This window comes from Oncorhynchus masou, chromosome 5 (genome assembly GCF_036934945.1).
Source record: "Oncorhynchus masou masou isolate Uvic2021 chromosome 5, UVic_Omas_1.1, whole genome shotgun sequence".
In the NCBI taxonomy this organism is placed as follows: Eukaryota; Metazoa; Chordata; class Actinopteri; order Salmoniformes; family Salmonidae; genus Oncorhynchus; species Oncorhynchus masou.
The window spans coordinates 14,303,902-14,317,925 of NC_088216.1; the positions used below are offsets into that span (position 1 = coordinate 14,303,902).

At 44.9% G+C, this 14,024-nt stretch overlaps 1 protein-coding gene across 1 annotated transcript; it reads left to right on the forward strand.

Moving 5' to 3' along the window:
- The first annotated feature begins 6,960 nt into the window (after positions 1-6,960).
- Positions 6,961-12,682, forward strand: LOC135533899 (zinc finger protein 883-like). Its single transcript, XM_064961102.1, has 2 exons — positions 6,961-8,093; positions 9,114-12,682. The coding sequence occupies exons 1-2, from the start codon at positions 7,797-7,799 to the stop codon at positions 10,779-10,781; spliced, it is 1,965 nt and encodes a 654-aa protein (XP_064817174.1). The 5' UTR covers positions 6,961-7,796; the 3' UTR covers positions 10,782-12,682.
- Positions 12,683-14,024: the final 1,342 nt, after the last annotated feature.

A 14,024-nucleotide genomic window follows, 5' to 3' on the forward strand; every position in this document is an offset into this window, starting at 1 on the left:
CGTTCTGCCCCTGAACAGGCAGTTAACCCACTGTTCCTAGGCCATCATTGAAAATAAGAATTTGTTCTTAACTAACTTGCCTAGTAAAATAAAGTAAAAATAAATAAATAAATAAGATACAACCAAACCTCTTGAGAGACTTACTAGCCAAAGAGAATGACTGGTCATGGGGTCACATGCAACAGGTAGCGTTTGACAAAATCAAAGGAGATCTGGCCTCACAGAGAGTGCTGGCCCAGTACCGTCCCCACGCTAAGACAAAAGTATCAGCAGATGCATCATCCTTTGGGCTAGGGGCGGTCCTTACACAGATGCATCATCCTTTGGGCTAGAGGCGGTCCTCACACAGATGCATCATCCTTTGGGCTAGTGGGCGGTCCTCACACAGATGCATCATCCTTGGGCTATCATCATCATCCTTTGGGCTAGGGGCCGTCCCCACACAGATGCATCATCCTTTGGGCTAGGGGCGGTCCTCACACAGACGCATCATCCTTTGGGCTAGGGGCGGTCCTCACACAGATGCATCATCCTTTGGGCTAGAGGCAGTCCTCACACAGACGCATCATCCTTTGGGCTAGGGGCGGTCCTCACACAGACGCATCATCCTTTGGGCTAGGGGCGGTCCCCACACAGATGCATCATCCTTTGGGCTAGGGGCGGTCCCCACACAGATGCATCATCCTTTGGGCTAGGGGCGGTCCCCACACAGATGCATCATCCTTTGGGCTACCCTGCCTCGGCTAGGCTAGGGCTAACCTCACACAGATGCATCATCCTTTGGCTACCCTGCCTCTAACTACTGGCTACCCTGCCTCAGATTACCCTGAGGTTCAACCTACAAGATGCTACCCCCACACAGATGCATCATCCACTTGGGCTAGTCTAGGGCTGTCCTCACACAGACCCTGCATCATCCTTTGGGCTAGGGGCGGTCCCCACACAGATGCAGGACAACATGGAGTGGTGTCCAACAGCATACATCTCCCGAAGCTTATCCGACACAGAGCAAAGATATGCTCAAGTGGAGAAGGAGGCGTTGGCTATCACATGGGCATGTGAAAGGCTCAGCCAATACCTTATTGGCCTGCAGTTTACAGCAGAGACTGACCACAAACCACTGTTGGCTCTGTTAGGGACAAAAGCACTGGACGACTTGCCTCCCAGAGTTCTGTGCTTCCGCCTCAGATTACTGAGGTTCACCCTACAAGATGGTATATGTGCCAGGGACCACTTATTTTCAATGGCACTGATCACAGCAGATGCACTCTTCAGGGCCCCAATTAAACTAGTCCATTATCAGAGGAGGAGCAATGTCTAACCACTAGGCTACCCTGTAACCACTAGTGTCCATTAATACAATAAGGGACAGTCCACCTGCATCTCAGACCAAACTGCAACAGATTCCAGAGGAGCAACAACGAGACCACAGATAGTGCAGCAGTGCAAAAGGGATGGCCCAGAACTGCCTCAGCTGCTGAAGCCCTAACCACTAGGTGAACCAAAGTGCTACGTCACTCTAACCACTGGAGACCTTCTCATGACAGGACAACGGCAATGGCATTCTGAAACCACTAGGCTACCCTGCATAATGGCTAAACTTTCACAGCTATGCGGACCACACATAGCTGTACATTTCGATGAAACATGGTGAAGCCCCCCAAGTTGCCTACCACTGGAAGCCTGTGTTTCAACACTAAGGAAGTAACCATGGCGACAATATTTTCACTTTTAAACTCAGGAAAAACAGGCTATGCTCGTGCCACTAGGCTAACCCTGCCGCAAACCACTAGGCTAACCCTGCCTCTAACCTCTAGTAACCACTAGGCTACCCTGCAACCACTGAAAAAACCACTATTTTGATTGGCTGTAACCACTGGCTGCCCTGCTACTGGGCTATCCCTGCCTAACCACTGGGTGGGACCCTGCCTCCCCAGTGGGTGGGCCTCTAACCACTAGGCTACCCCAAGCCCACCCATGGCTTCCCTGCCTCTGCCACAGTCATGCCTCTAAATCCAGATTAAGTCCTAAAGAACTTTATTTCAATTGATTGCCTTAACCACTATATGCCTCTAACTGTATGTAACCACTGTAAACTCATTGAACTGATTGTTGCATGTTGCTCTAACCATTTTACCCTGCCTCTAACCACTAGGCTACCCTGCCTCTAACCACTATACCCTTTCTAACCACTAGGCTACTTGTCCACTAGGCTACCCTCCTCTAACCACTAGGCTACCCTATCAACCACCCTAACCACTAGTACCCTGCCTCTAACCACTGGGTTTATAGCCTCTGCAATCTAACCACTTATCACAACCACTAGGCTTGCCTCTAATACTGGCTTTTTTTTGTTTTTGTTTTACCTTTATTTAACCACTAGGCTACCCACCTCTAACCACTAGGCTTACCCTTCTCAACCACTAGGCTACCCTGCCTCTAACCAACAGTGGGTTAACCACTAGCCTGTTCCAGGGGCAGAACGACAGATTTGCCTCTACCACTCAGGCTACCCTGGGCTATTTGACCACTTGCAACCTAGGCTCCCTGCCTCTAACCACTAGTCCAACGCCTCTAACCACTAGGCTACCCTGCCTCTAACCACCACTAGGCTACCCTGCCTCTAACCACTAGGCTACCCTGCCTCTAACCACTAGGCTACCCTGCCTCTAACCACTAGGCTACCCTGCCTCTAACCACTAGGCTACCCTGCCTCTAACCACTAGGCTACCCTGCCTCTAACCACTAGGCTACCCTGCCTCTAACCACTAGGCTACCCTGCCTCTAACCACTAGGCTACCCTCTGCCACCAGGCTACCCTAACCACTAGGCTACCCTGGCTACCCTGCCTCTAACCACTAGGCTACCCTGCCTCTAACCACTAGGCTACCCTGCTTCTAACCACTAGGCTACCCTGCCTCTAACCACTAGGCTACCCTTCCTCTAACCACTAGGCTACCCTGCCTCTAACCACTAGGCTACCCTTCCTCTAACCACTAGGCCCGGCCCCAGTGATTTAACCCGCTCACCGCTACTGCTTTATGAGCCGCAAAACGAGCAGCAACGCTCCTCAGGGTGTCAACTCTGTGGATTTGGAAAGTAGAAGTGCTTCTGAGTCTAATGGATCCCCCTTTACTGCGACACAACGTACAGGCAATTATGTACAGTCCAATAAATGATAAGAGTACACACACACACACACACACACACACACACACACACAAAAAAAAAACATTGTTGACCATTTAAATATCAACAATTGTACACATTTTCCATTTATTTTCGCCCCAAATTATTAATTTACAAAGTATACAAGGACTGGACTCTTATTCTGAAAGATTCCAAAACACGTGACACGGAAGTGCTTAGTTATGCCAGAGCTATTATAGAATGAGGAGATAAGAATCTCAGCTGGATCTGAATGTCGACCAATATGCAGTGGTGTAAATAAACTACTTTAAAATACTATTTAAGTCGTTTTTTTGGGGGGGGGGGGTATCTGCACTTTACTTTACTATTGATATTTTTCACAACTTGCAATTTTACTCCCCTTCAGTCCTAAAGAAGATCGTGTACTTTTTACTCCATACATTTTCCCAGACACCCAAATACATTCTGAATGCTTAGCAGTTCAGTTAAATTGTCAAATGTACCCACTTTATCAGTAGAAAGTCCCCGATAATCCCTTCTGCCTCTGATCTGGCAGACTCTCTAAACACAAATGCATCGTTTGTAAATTATGTCTGGGTGTTGGAGTGTGCCCCTGGCGATCCATACACTTGAAAAACAAGAACATGGTGTCTGGTTTGCTTCATATAAGGAATTTGAAATTATTTATAATTTTACTTTTGATACTTAAGTATGTTTAAAACCAAATACTTTTAGACTTTTACTCAAGTAGTATTTTACTGGGTGACTTTCACTTCTACTTTTCTATTCAGGTATTTAAACTTTTACTGAAGTTTGACAATTGGGTACTTTTTCGATCTCTGCCAATATGAATGTCGACCAATGTGTTGCGTCACGTGGTTGTAAAAACGAATCGGCACGCAATTCCTTCTTTAAAGTCAGGGAATGGGACGAGACACCTGCCTATTTTCCTCAATAGTACGTAATGTCATGATTTTAAAGCTATACGATATCACAGGGAACAAATTAATTATCTCACACCCCGATAAAAAAATGTTGAATGTTGTACTTCTTGTTCACGTAATTCATGCTTATGTTGGGTTTTTGAGCTGGAGCCCAATGAACTCCCATTCACTTCCTGAAGGAGTGAGCGCGTTGTCCAATAATCACCCAGAATGCACCACGCGGCCCATTGAAGAAGCAACATACCCAATGGTCCTTTAAACGATTACACTGGAGTTTCTCATCTCCAGAATTGTATCTCTGGTTATTCTTGCCCGCTTCACAATGGTATCAATACCAAAGATGGTGGACGCCATTCTTCTTTGATTGAAGCAAGAATGGGACAATTTTGGAATATAGCTGGTCAGTAAAGCATTAGGTATCGGGGTTGTTCAAACGATGTAGTTAGTTCGTCGTTAGGGTTGCATGGCTTAGTTACTGTTATGTACCTGCTCTTCAGATTGCTACTTTTTTTTTACTTGGGTTGCTTGCTGCTCAATAGCTCCTGCTAACTCATTTGAATCTCTGCTCTAACGTCGTCGATACAGGAATAAAAACGACAATTGTTTTCTGTATGGTACGAACAGGCAGGGGACTCTACATATAATTCATGAGCTGTTGTACAGAATGTTCCTGTTATGTTATTTTCGCTAGCGAGCTTCTAAAATTCCAAATTGTATCCTTCAAAATAAAAGTCCTCATTTGTGGAAACCTTTTCAATTTAAATGGTATTAAAGATCACTAATATTGTTCTATTATGTTGTTCTATCAAGTAAACAACATGAAATGGTGACGGGGAAATACAAAACATTTAAACATTTGATGGACTTGACAGAAATAGAATGTCACGACATATTTACATTTACATATTTGACGGTACAAATGGCTTTTGTCCCCATTAGGACGGGATTCGTTTTACTGGGGGAGATCGCGGAAAGTAATTATGCGCACGAGCACAAAACTCAACTAACCTCATTTTTTCCCCGTGCAAATCTGGCATGTCCAGTAATTTTCACATGGAGGGAGAATAATAATTCTAGCCAGAATAACCTTGGGGCAAACTCCAAGATCCTCTTATAGTACTTATCCGGAGCGAATCGACATCACTGTGTTTTGAGCGCTATTCTAGTGTTTAACAGGTGCTGCTTGCAGTTTGGGTAAGAACATGGGAAAAAAGGCTGTGCAGTGCTAGCTATGTACATAGCCTACAGATTAATTCAATGTTTATGTCATATATAAACTTTCCTAGTGCCTATTTCTCATTTTAAAAGATTAAACACATGATATTGTGCCAATGAATTGATAAATGGTCAAATACAACAGTTTGAAATAGATGTCAGCGTACAGTTCACGGTTCTTATTGATATTATTGAGATTTTCTCCAATCTTAAAGCAAGTCAATATTATATTAGGCTATCCATAGACAAGTTGCAATATCTGCACGCCTCGAACAGCCTCCAGGCTTCTATCATAACGGTCAAGTTTGAATGAGGAAAAATATAAATAAATTACAGGGGGCAGTTTGGTCAAAAACTGATCTCGTCCGACTTGACCTTTACACCATGTCTGCCTATTTTTTTACACAGGTGACCTCACAAAGGGATTCCATTGTTCTGGTGACAAGAGGAAGATCTGGTGTTCTGAGATAACGCTCACCCTGGAATGACTGGCAAAACAGCACCTCCCGAAGCTTCCTGTGTGTCACAGCGGTCTAAGACAACTGCATCTCAGTGCTAGAGGTCTCTACAGACACCCTGGTTAGGATCCAGGCTGTATCACAGCGGTCTAAGACACTGCATCTCAGTGCTAGAGGTCTCTACAGACACCCTGGTTCTATTCCAGGCTGTATCACAGCGGTCTAAGACACTGCATCTCAGTGCTAGAGGTCTCTACAGACACCCTGGTTCTATTCCAGGCTGTATCACAGCGGTCTAAGACAACTGCATCTCAGTGCTAGAGGTCGTCACTAAAGACACCCTGGTTAGGATCCAGGCTGTATCACAGCAGTCTAAGACACTGCATCTCAGTGCTAGAGGTCTCTACAGACACCCTGGTTAGGATCCAGGCTGTATCACAGCGGTCTAAGACACTGCATCTCAGTGCTAGAGGTCTCTACAGACACCCTGGTTAGGATCCAGGCTGTATCACAGCAGTCTAAGACAACTGCATCTCAGTGCTAGAGGTCTCTACAGACACCCTGGTTAGGATCCAGGCTCAAGTGCATCTGAGGTCTCTACAGACACCCTGGTTAGGATCATGTGCTAGAGGTTCTACAGACACCCTGGTTAGGATCCAGGCTGTATCACAGCGGTCTAAGACACTGCATCTCAGTGCTAGAGGTCTCTACAGACACCCTGGTTAGGATCCAGGCTGTATCACAGCGGTCTAAGACACTGCATCTCAGTGCTAGAGGTCTCTACAGACACCCTGGTTACCAGGCTGTATCCTGGTTGCATCTCAGTGCTATCCAGGCTGTTAGGATCATGTATCACAGCGGTCTAAGACACTGCATCTCAGTGCTAGAGGTCTCTACAGACACCCTGGTTAGGATCCAGGCTGTATCACAGCGGTCTAAGACACTGCATCTCAGTGCTAGAGGTCTCTACAGACACCCTGGTTAGGATCCAGGCTGTATCACAGCGGTCTGAGACACTGCATCTCAGTGCTAGAGGTCTCTACAGACACCCTGGTTCTATTCCAGGCTGTATCACAGCGGTCTAAGACACTGCATCTCAGTGCTAGAGGTCTCTACAGACACCCTGGTTCTATTCCAGGCTGTATCACAACCGGCCGTGATTGTGAGTCCCATAGGGCGGCGCACAATTGGCCCGGTGTAGTCCATCATTATTAAATAAGAATTAGTTCTTAACTGACTTGCCTAGTTAATTCAAGGTTAAATAAAAACTACAACTCCCAGTGTAAAGGGAGATATAGGAGCCACCTCACATTTGTGACAGCTACGGTCAATGTTTTTTTAAACCAAGAAACATTCTAACTCTGCTGAGACAAAATGAGTTCAGAGAAGGAAACGTTGATGGATGAAATCGAAAAGAGTTTATGGAATTTAACTGAGGACAATCTATGTTACCTGTGTGAACGCTGTGGAATGGACGGATCTGAAATTAAAGGGATGAATCATCGCTTATTAAGGCGTAAAGTCATGGAGGAAATGTGGGACAATACGGATTCAATGAAATCAGAGGAGCAGGGAATGTCTTGGTTAGTCCAACTGAAAGAGGACATCAGGAGGACACAGGAGGAGGGTAGCAGTGCACTCATGAGTCCCAGCCAATCAGATGACGTAGACTGGAATGAAGAGGGAGGAACTAGGTTGCCTAGCAACAGACTGGAGGCTAAATCTGATCTAGAGAGGCACACGCCAGAGCAGAGGGAGAGTCATGTGACTACTTCCCAGTCAGAAAGTGTTGTTCTCAAACCACACTTGTGCACTGAATGTGGAAAGGGATTCCATCAGGCCGGCTGTCTTAAGAGACACCTGAGGACTCATACTGGGGAGAAACCATTTGTTTGCTCTTGTTGTGGGAGGGCTTGGAGTGATTCTGGAAACTTAAAGAGACACATGAGAAAAACTCACCCAGGAGAGGAGATGGTTGTTAAGATGGTTCAACACTCAGAGGAGTGACCCTACAGGAATTAGGGAGGAAATGACTGTGGATTCAATTAAATCTGAGGAGCAGGGAACGTCTCGGTCACTCCAGCTGAAAGAGGAGGATGCTTGCGGTGCGCCCGTGAGTCCCAGCCAGGCTCATGCTGATGATGTAGACCGCAACGTTGAGGACAGGGATTGGTTGCCTAGCATCGGACTGAAGGCGGAGCCCATGAGTCCCAGACAATCCGATGATGACGCTGCAGACCGCAAAGAAGAATGGAACGAAGCGGGAGGTGCTATGTTGCCTAGCAACGGACTGGAGGCGGAGTCAACTCGAGAGCGCCACAGTTGCGTGAGTATTTCCCAGTCATTATGTATTTTGTTTCCCAACAGTCTTTCCTTGATTCCTCAACCTCCTTTTTATAAATGCATTGGAAGGAGAATAACTGAGGCTCCACCTCTTGGACTTTGTTTCCCAATGCATTTTGAGAAGGAGGCAGAGTCATCGAGGATGAGAGTCATCGAGGATGAGAGTCATCGAGGATGAGAGTCATCGAGGATGAGAGTCATCGAGGATGAGAGTAATCTAGGATGAGAGTAATCTAGGATGAGAGTAATCGAGGATGAGAGTAATCTAGGATGAGAGTAATCTAGGATGAGAGTAATCGAGGATGAGAGTAATCAAGGATGAGAGTAATCAAGGAAAGACTCTTGAGACTTCAAAATTCCTTGACAGGTAGGAGAGAGTTTCCCACACTAAGGGTTTTTCTGGATCAAAAATGGACTTAGGGGGTGGGTGTGACATGGGGGCGTGGCATGGGGTGTGGCATGGGGGTGCGGCATGGGGGCGTGGCAATGGGTACGGCATGGGGGCGTGGTATAGAGGCGTGGCAATGGGCGGGTTCGGCCCATTGGCTCAGTTGAATTTTGGACAGCATTTTAGAGGCCCCCATCTTGGCGGTCTACAGAATTATTTTTAACACATTTTTAAAGCAACATTTTTTTTTTGCGTTTCTACATATTCTGCCATGGACCTGAGAGAAGATTTTGCCGTTTGAAGCTAATTTCCTTGAACTCTATGCATTTTGCCATGGTTAATGCTGTGTTATTTTGCTCAAACAAAGAAAATCTACATTAATTCTGCTAAATTAATTGTTTTGGGCATTGTTTATTCTCCCTGACTTAGTTTTTATTTTGATGATTGTTAGTTCTCAGTTTACATTATTGATACATGTATCAGTCTGTTGTCTTTTCTACATACTTTCTATCTGGTTTTAATCCTTTACCCTGAAAGTGTTTTTCCAGGACTTCAATGGCAGAAAAATCCCAACACCCTGATTTTTGATTTCATGTCTATTTTTCTGATTTCCAGGACAAGCCTCTCTTGCCCTCCTCCACCCTCGCAGAGTCCCCGAGTCGTGCCTCTCCCGGTAGCGCCTTATTGTGCGGTCTGAAGAGGGTGTCTGTGCAGCTGGTCGACTGCAGGAAGACACCAGGGCAGAGTGGCCTTCAAAAACACAAGACAACACAGACAGGAGAGAAACACCACAGCTGGTCTAATGCTGAACAACACAAAACCCTCTCAGGAGACAGGCCTGGCTCCCATATCTGTGATCACTGTGGGAAGAATTTTACCACAGCAACCAATCTGAAAAGACACTTCCTGTATTTGTCTGGAGAGAAACCATACATCTGCTCTGAATGCGGAAAGAGATTCACGCAGGCCGGCAGTCTTAAGACACACCAGAGAACGCATACTGGGGAGAAACCGTACATCTGCCCTCGTTGTGGGAAGGCTTGGAGTGATTATGGAAACTTAAAGAGACACATGAGAAGGCATACTGTTAAACAATACACAGTGAAACCTCACCACTGCTTGGATTGTGGGAAACAGTTCATTGTAAAATCAAGCCTTAAACATCACCGGCTAGTTTTTCACACAGACCACCCTCACCGCTGTGGTCAATGTAAGAAGAGCTTCATAACTGCAGAAAGACTGGAATCGCACATAAAAACACAACATCCGCCAAGGGATCCTCTGAAGAACCCACATGTGTGCTCTGAATGTGGAAAGGGATTCCATCAGGCCGGCTGTCTTAAGAGACACCTGAGGACTCATACTGGGGAGAAACCATTTGTTTGCTCTTGTTGTGGGAGGGCTTGGAGTGATTCTGGAAACTTAAAGAGACACATGAGAAAAACTCACCCAGGAGAGGAGATGGTTGTTAAGAGGGTCGACACTCAGAGGAGTGACCCTACAGAGAGTAGGGAGGAAATTAATGTGGATTCAATTAAATCGGAGGAGCAGGGAACGTCTCGGTCACTCCAGCTGAAAGAGGACATCAGAAGGATACTGGTGGATGCCAGAGGTGCACCAATGAGTCCCAACCAAGCCGATGATTATTCTGAAGACTGTGACGGGGGAGGAACTTGGTTGCCTAGCAACAGACTGGAGGCGAAATCTGATCTAGAGAGGCACACGCCAGAGCAGAGGGAGAGTCATGTGACTACTTCCCAGTCTGAAAGTGTTTTTCTCAAACCACACTTGTGCACTAAATGCGGTAAGGGATTCAAAAAAGCCGGCTGTCTTAAGAGACACCTGAGAACTCATACTGGGGAGAAACCATTTGTTTGCTCTTGTTGTGGGAGGGCTTGGAGTGATTCTGGAAACTTAAAGAGACACATGAGAAAAACTCACCCAGGAGAGGAGATGGTTGTTAAGATGGTTGACACTCAGAGGAGTGACCCTACAGGAATTAGGGAGGAAATGACTGTGGATTCAATTAAATCTGAGGAGCAGGGAACGTCTCGGTCACTCCAGCTGAAAGAGGAGGATGCTTGCGGTGCGCCCGTGAGTCCCAGCCAGGCTCATGCTGATGATGTAGACTGCAACGTTGAGGACAGGGATTGGTTGCCTAGCATCGGACTGAAGGCGGAGCCCATGAGTCCCAGACAATCCGATGATGACGCTGCAGACCGCAAAGAAGAATGGAACAAAGTGGAAGGCGCCCTTCGTTGTGGGAAGGCTTGGAGTTATTAAAGAGACCCATGAAAAGAGCTCAACCACCACCCAATCAGCATGTCCCTTATCCCTACCCACCACCCAATCAGCATGTCCCTTATCCCTACCCACCACCCAATCAGCATGTCCCTTATCCCTACCCACCACCCAATCAGCATGTCCCTTATTCCTACCCACATCAGACACCATGGTAACCTGGTTTACACCTGTCCAATCCCTTACAGATGTGTTTACTACTTCAAGGAAACAAGATGTGAAGCATGTGTTTTTTTTAAAGGGGGGTATATTTCATGTTGTAGTTGTTTTTAATGGAGACAGGTTAGAAGTAGAGGGGGAGACAGATGAGGAGGGAAGACAGTGAAGAGTAGATGCAGGGATTGAACCCTGGTCTCCAGTGGGGAGGCTGAGGCATACACAGAGCATCCAGCTGTGCTACCACCAGACTACAGGCTATGTACAGAAGGAAGCATTTCTAAAAGTATTGGAACACTGCCCTAGACTCAGCCTGTCCCAAATAACACCTTATGCTCTATATAGTGCACTACTTTTGACCCCTGCCCATCGGGGTGCCATTTTGGATTCAGGATGTCCCAAACCCCAACCTACCACGTGCCCTTGCTCGGCCCTCACTAGTGCTGTGGCAGTCAGCAGGTGATTATCAAGTAATTAACTGCCAAGCAAATAACTGCCAAGCAAATAACTGCCAAGTAAATAACTGCCAAGTAAATAACTGCCAAGCAAATAACTGCCAAGCAAATAACTGCCAAGCAAATAACTGCCAAGCAAATAACTGCCAAGTAAATAACTGCCAAGTAAATAACTGCCGGTCTCATGGCAATTGACCGTTTAATTATCATAAACATGTTTAGCATCTCCTGGCTTCCACGCTTTAGCCTACAAGCCACTGATGCGGAACTGTGGGCTCCCGAGTGGCGCAGCGGTCTAAGGCACTGCATCTCAGTGCAACAGGCGTCATTACAGACCCTGGTTCGATTCCAGGCTGTAGCACAACTGGCCTTGATTGGAAGACCCATAGGGCGGCACACAATTGGCCCAGCGTAGTCCGGGTTAGGGTTTGGCTGGGATAGGCCGTAATGTAAATAAGTATTTGTTCTTAACTGACTTGCATAGTTAAATAAAAATAATATATATCTTTTTTTTAAAGTATAAACATTTAATATAATATATCACAATTGAACATAGCTTAATAAAATAGCTTAATAAAAGGATATTTTCCCCAAACGATTTCAAAGGAAGTGCACACATGCAGCTATTCTGTGTTGAGAGGTTAACAAAGAAACCGGTTCTCTCATGTGCTTCATTCAGAGTTATTTATTCGACTTTAATTGTGATACGAACGTTGAGATATGTTCTTATTCTTAATATATTAATAAGGCTGCATGATGGGACTCTGATGATTTGAAAAAAAGTCGCAAGCTGAACACACTTCATCAGTCTCTCATTCACAATTTTGACAAGCACTTGACAATATTCTCAGCGGGCCTCGAGTTTCCCGGTGGCATCCCCCTTGTGTGGCTGTAATGCCCCATGAAAAAAAAAATCGGTGCCTTTTACGGCCAATGTGGGTGTTATAATAATCAGAATTACTCTCACTCACATGGTTCCTTCAGATGTAGCCAATGCCCGTCAGGTGATTGGTCCATCTCACAGTCATTTCAGCTAAGAAGTAATGAAGACAGACACACCGGGGGGCGTAACTACGAGCGTCCAATTCCGAGGCGCATATTGAAAATGTTAGAGAACTGTCCACATTTTACTTTTCGTCAGCCAATCAGATGAGTCGGTCTAACCAACAGCACTAGCTTATGCCCAATGTACTATCCCCCCCATAGTGCAAAAGTTGACCTATGCTATTGGTCAACTGTTCTTCTGTGCAAGAAATAAATATGCCAAACATACTCTGGACAGTTGTGGGATCTAGATCCCACAGTTGTTATTATTTTTTTAAAGGATGGCTGATGCAACAGATCAATTTAGAAAATAAACTATTAAGGCTATTTCTATTTGGCTTTTTCTTCACATTAGAAGCGTATCAATGCACACATGGTGGCACACTTTCCTGAAAGTGAAGGCAAATGTGATTGTGCATTTAATAGTTTATTTTAAATGGTGCATTTAATAGTTTATTTTAAATGGTGCATTTAATAGTTTTTTATTTAACGTTTAGGTGCATTTAATGTTTTATAAAATGGTGCATTTAATATTAAAATGGTGCATTTAATAGTTTATTTTAAAAAGGTGCATTTAATAGTTTATTTTTTCTTTAATAGTTTATTTTAAATGGTGCATTTAATAGTTTATTTTAAAAAGGTGCATTTAATAGTTTATTTTAAAAAGGTGCATTTAATAGTTTATTTTAAAAAGGTGCATTTAATAGTTTATTTTAAAAAGGTGCATTTAATAGTTTATTTTAAAAAGGTGCATTTAATAGTTTATTTTAAAAAGGTGCATTTAATAGTTTATTATAAAAGGTGCATTCAATAGTTTATTATAAAGGTGCATTTAATAGTTTATTATAAAAGGTGCATTTAATAGTTTATTATAAAAGGTGCATTTAATAGTTTATTATAAAAGGTGCATTTAATAGTTTATTTTAAAAAGGTGCATTTAATAGTTTATTATAAAAGGTGCATATTTATGGTGAAAATGGTCTTCCTCAAACGTGAAACTCACACAGCTTAGGTCAGTTCGGCTCAACACCGGTTATAAAGCAGTTTAATATTTATTATTATTATCCTTTATTTAACTAGGCAAGTCAGTTAAGAACAAATTCTAATTTTCCATGACGACCAAGGAACAGTGGGTTAACTGCCTTGTTCAGGGACAGAATGATAGATTTTTACCTTGTCAGCTCAGGGGATTTGATCTTGCAACCTTTTGGGTTACTGGCCCAACGCTTTAACCACTAGGCTACCTGCCGCCCCTACACTCTAACCACTAGGCTACCTGCCGTCCCTACACTCTAACCACTAGACTACCTGCCGCCCCTACACTCTAACTACTAGACTACCTGCCGCCCCTACACTCTAACCACTAGGCTACCTGCCGCCCCTACACTCTAACCACTAGACTACCTGCGGCCCCTACACTCTAACCTCTAGGCTATCTGCCGCCCCTACACTCTAACCACTAGGCTACCTGCCGCCCCTGCAATCTAACCACTAGACTACCTGCTGCCCCTACACTCTAACCACTAGGCTACCTGCCGCCCCTACACACTAACCACTAGGCTACCTGCCG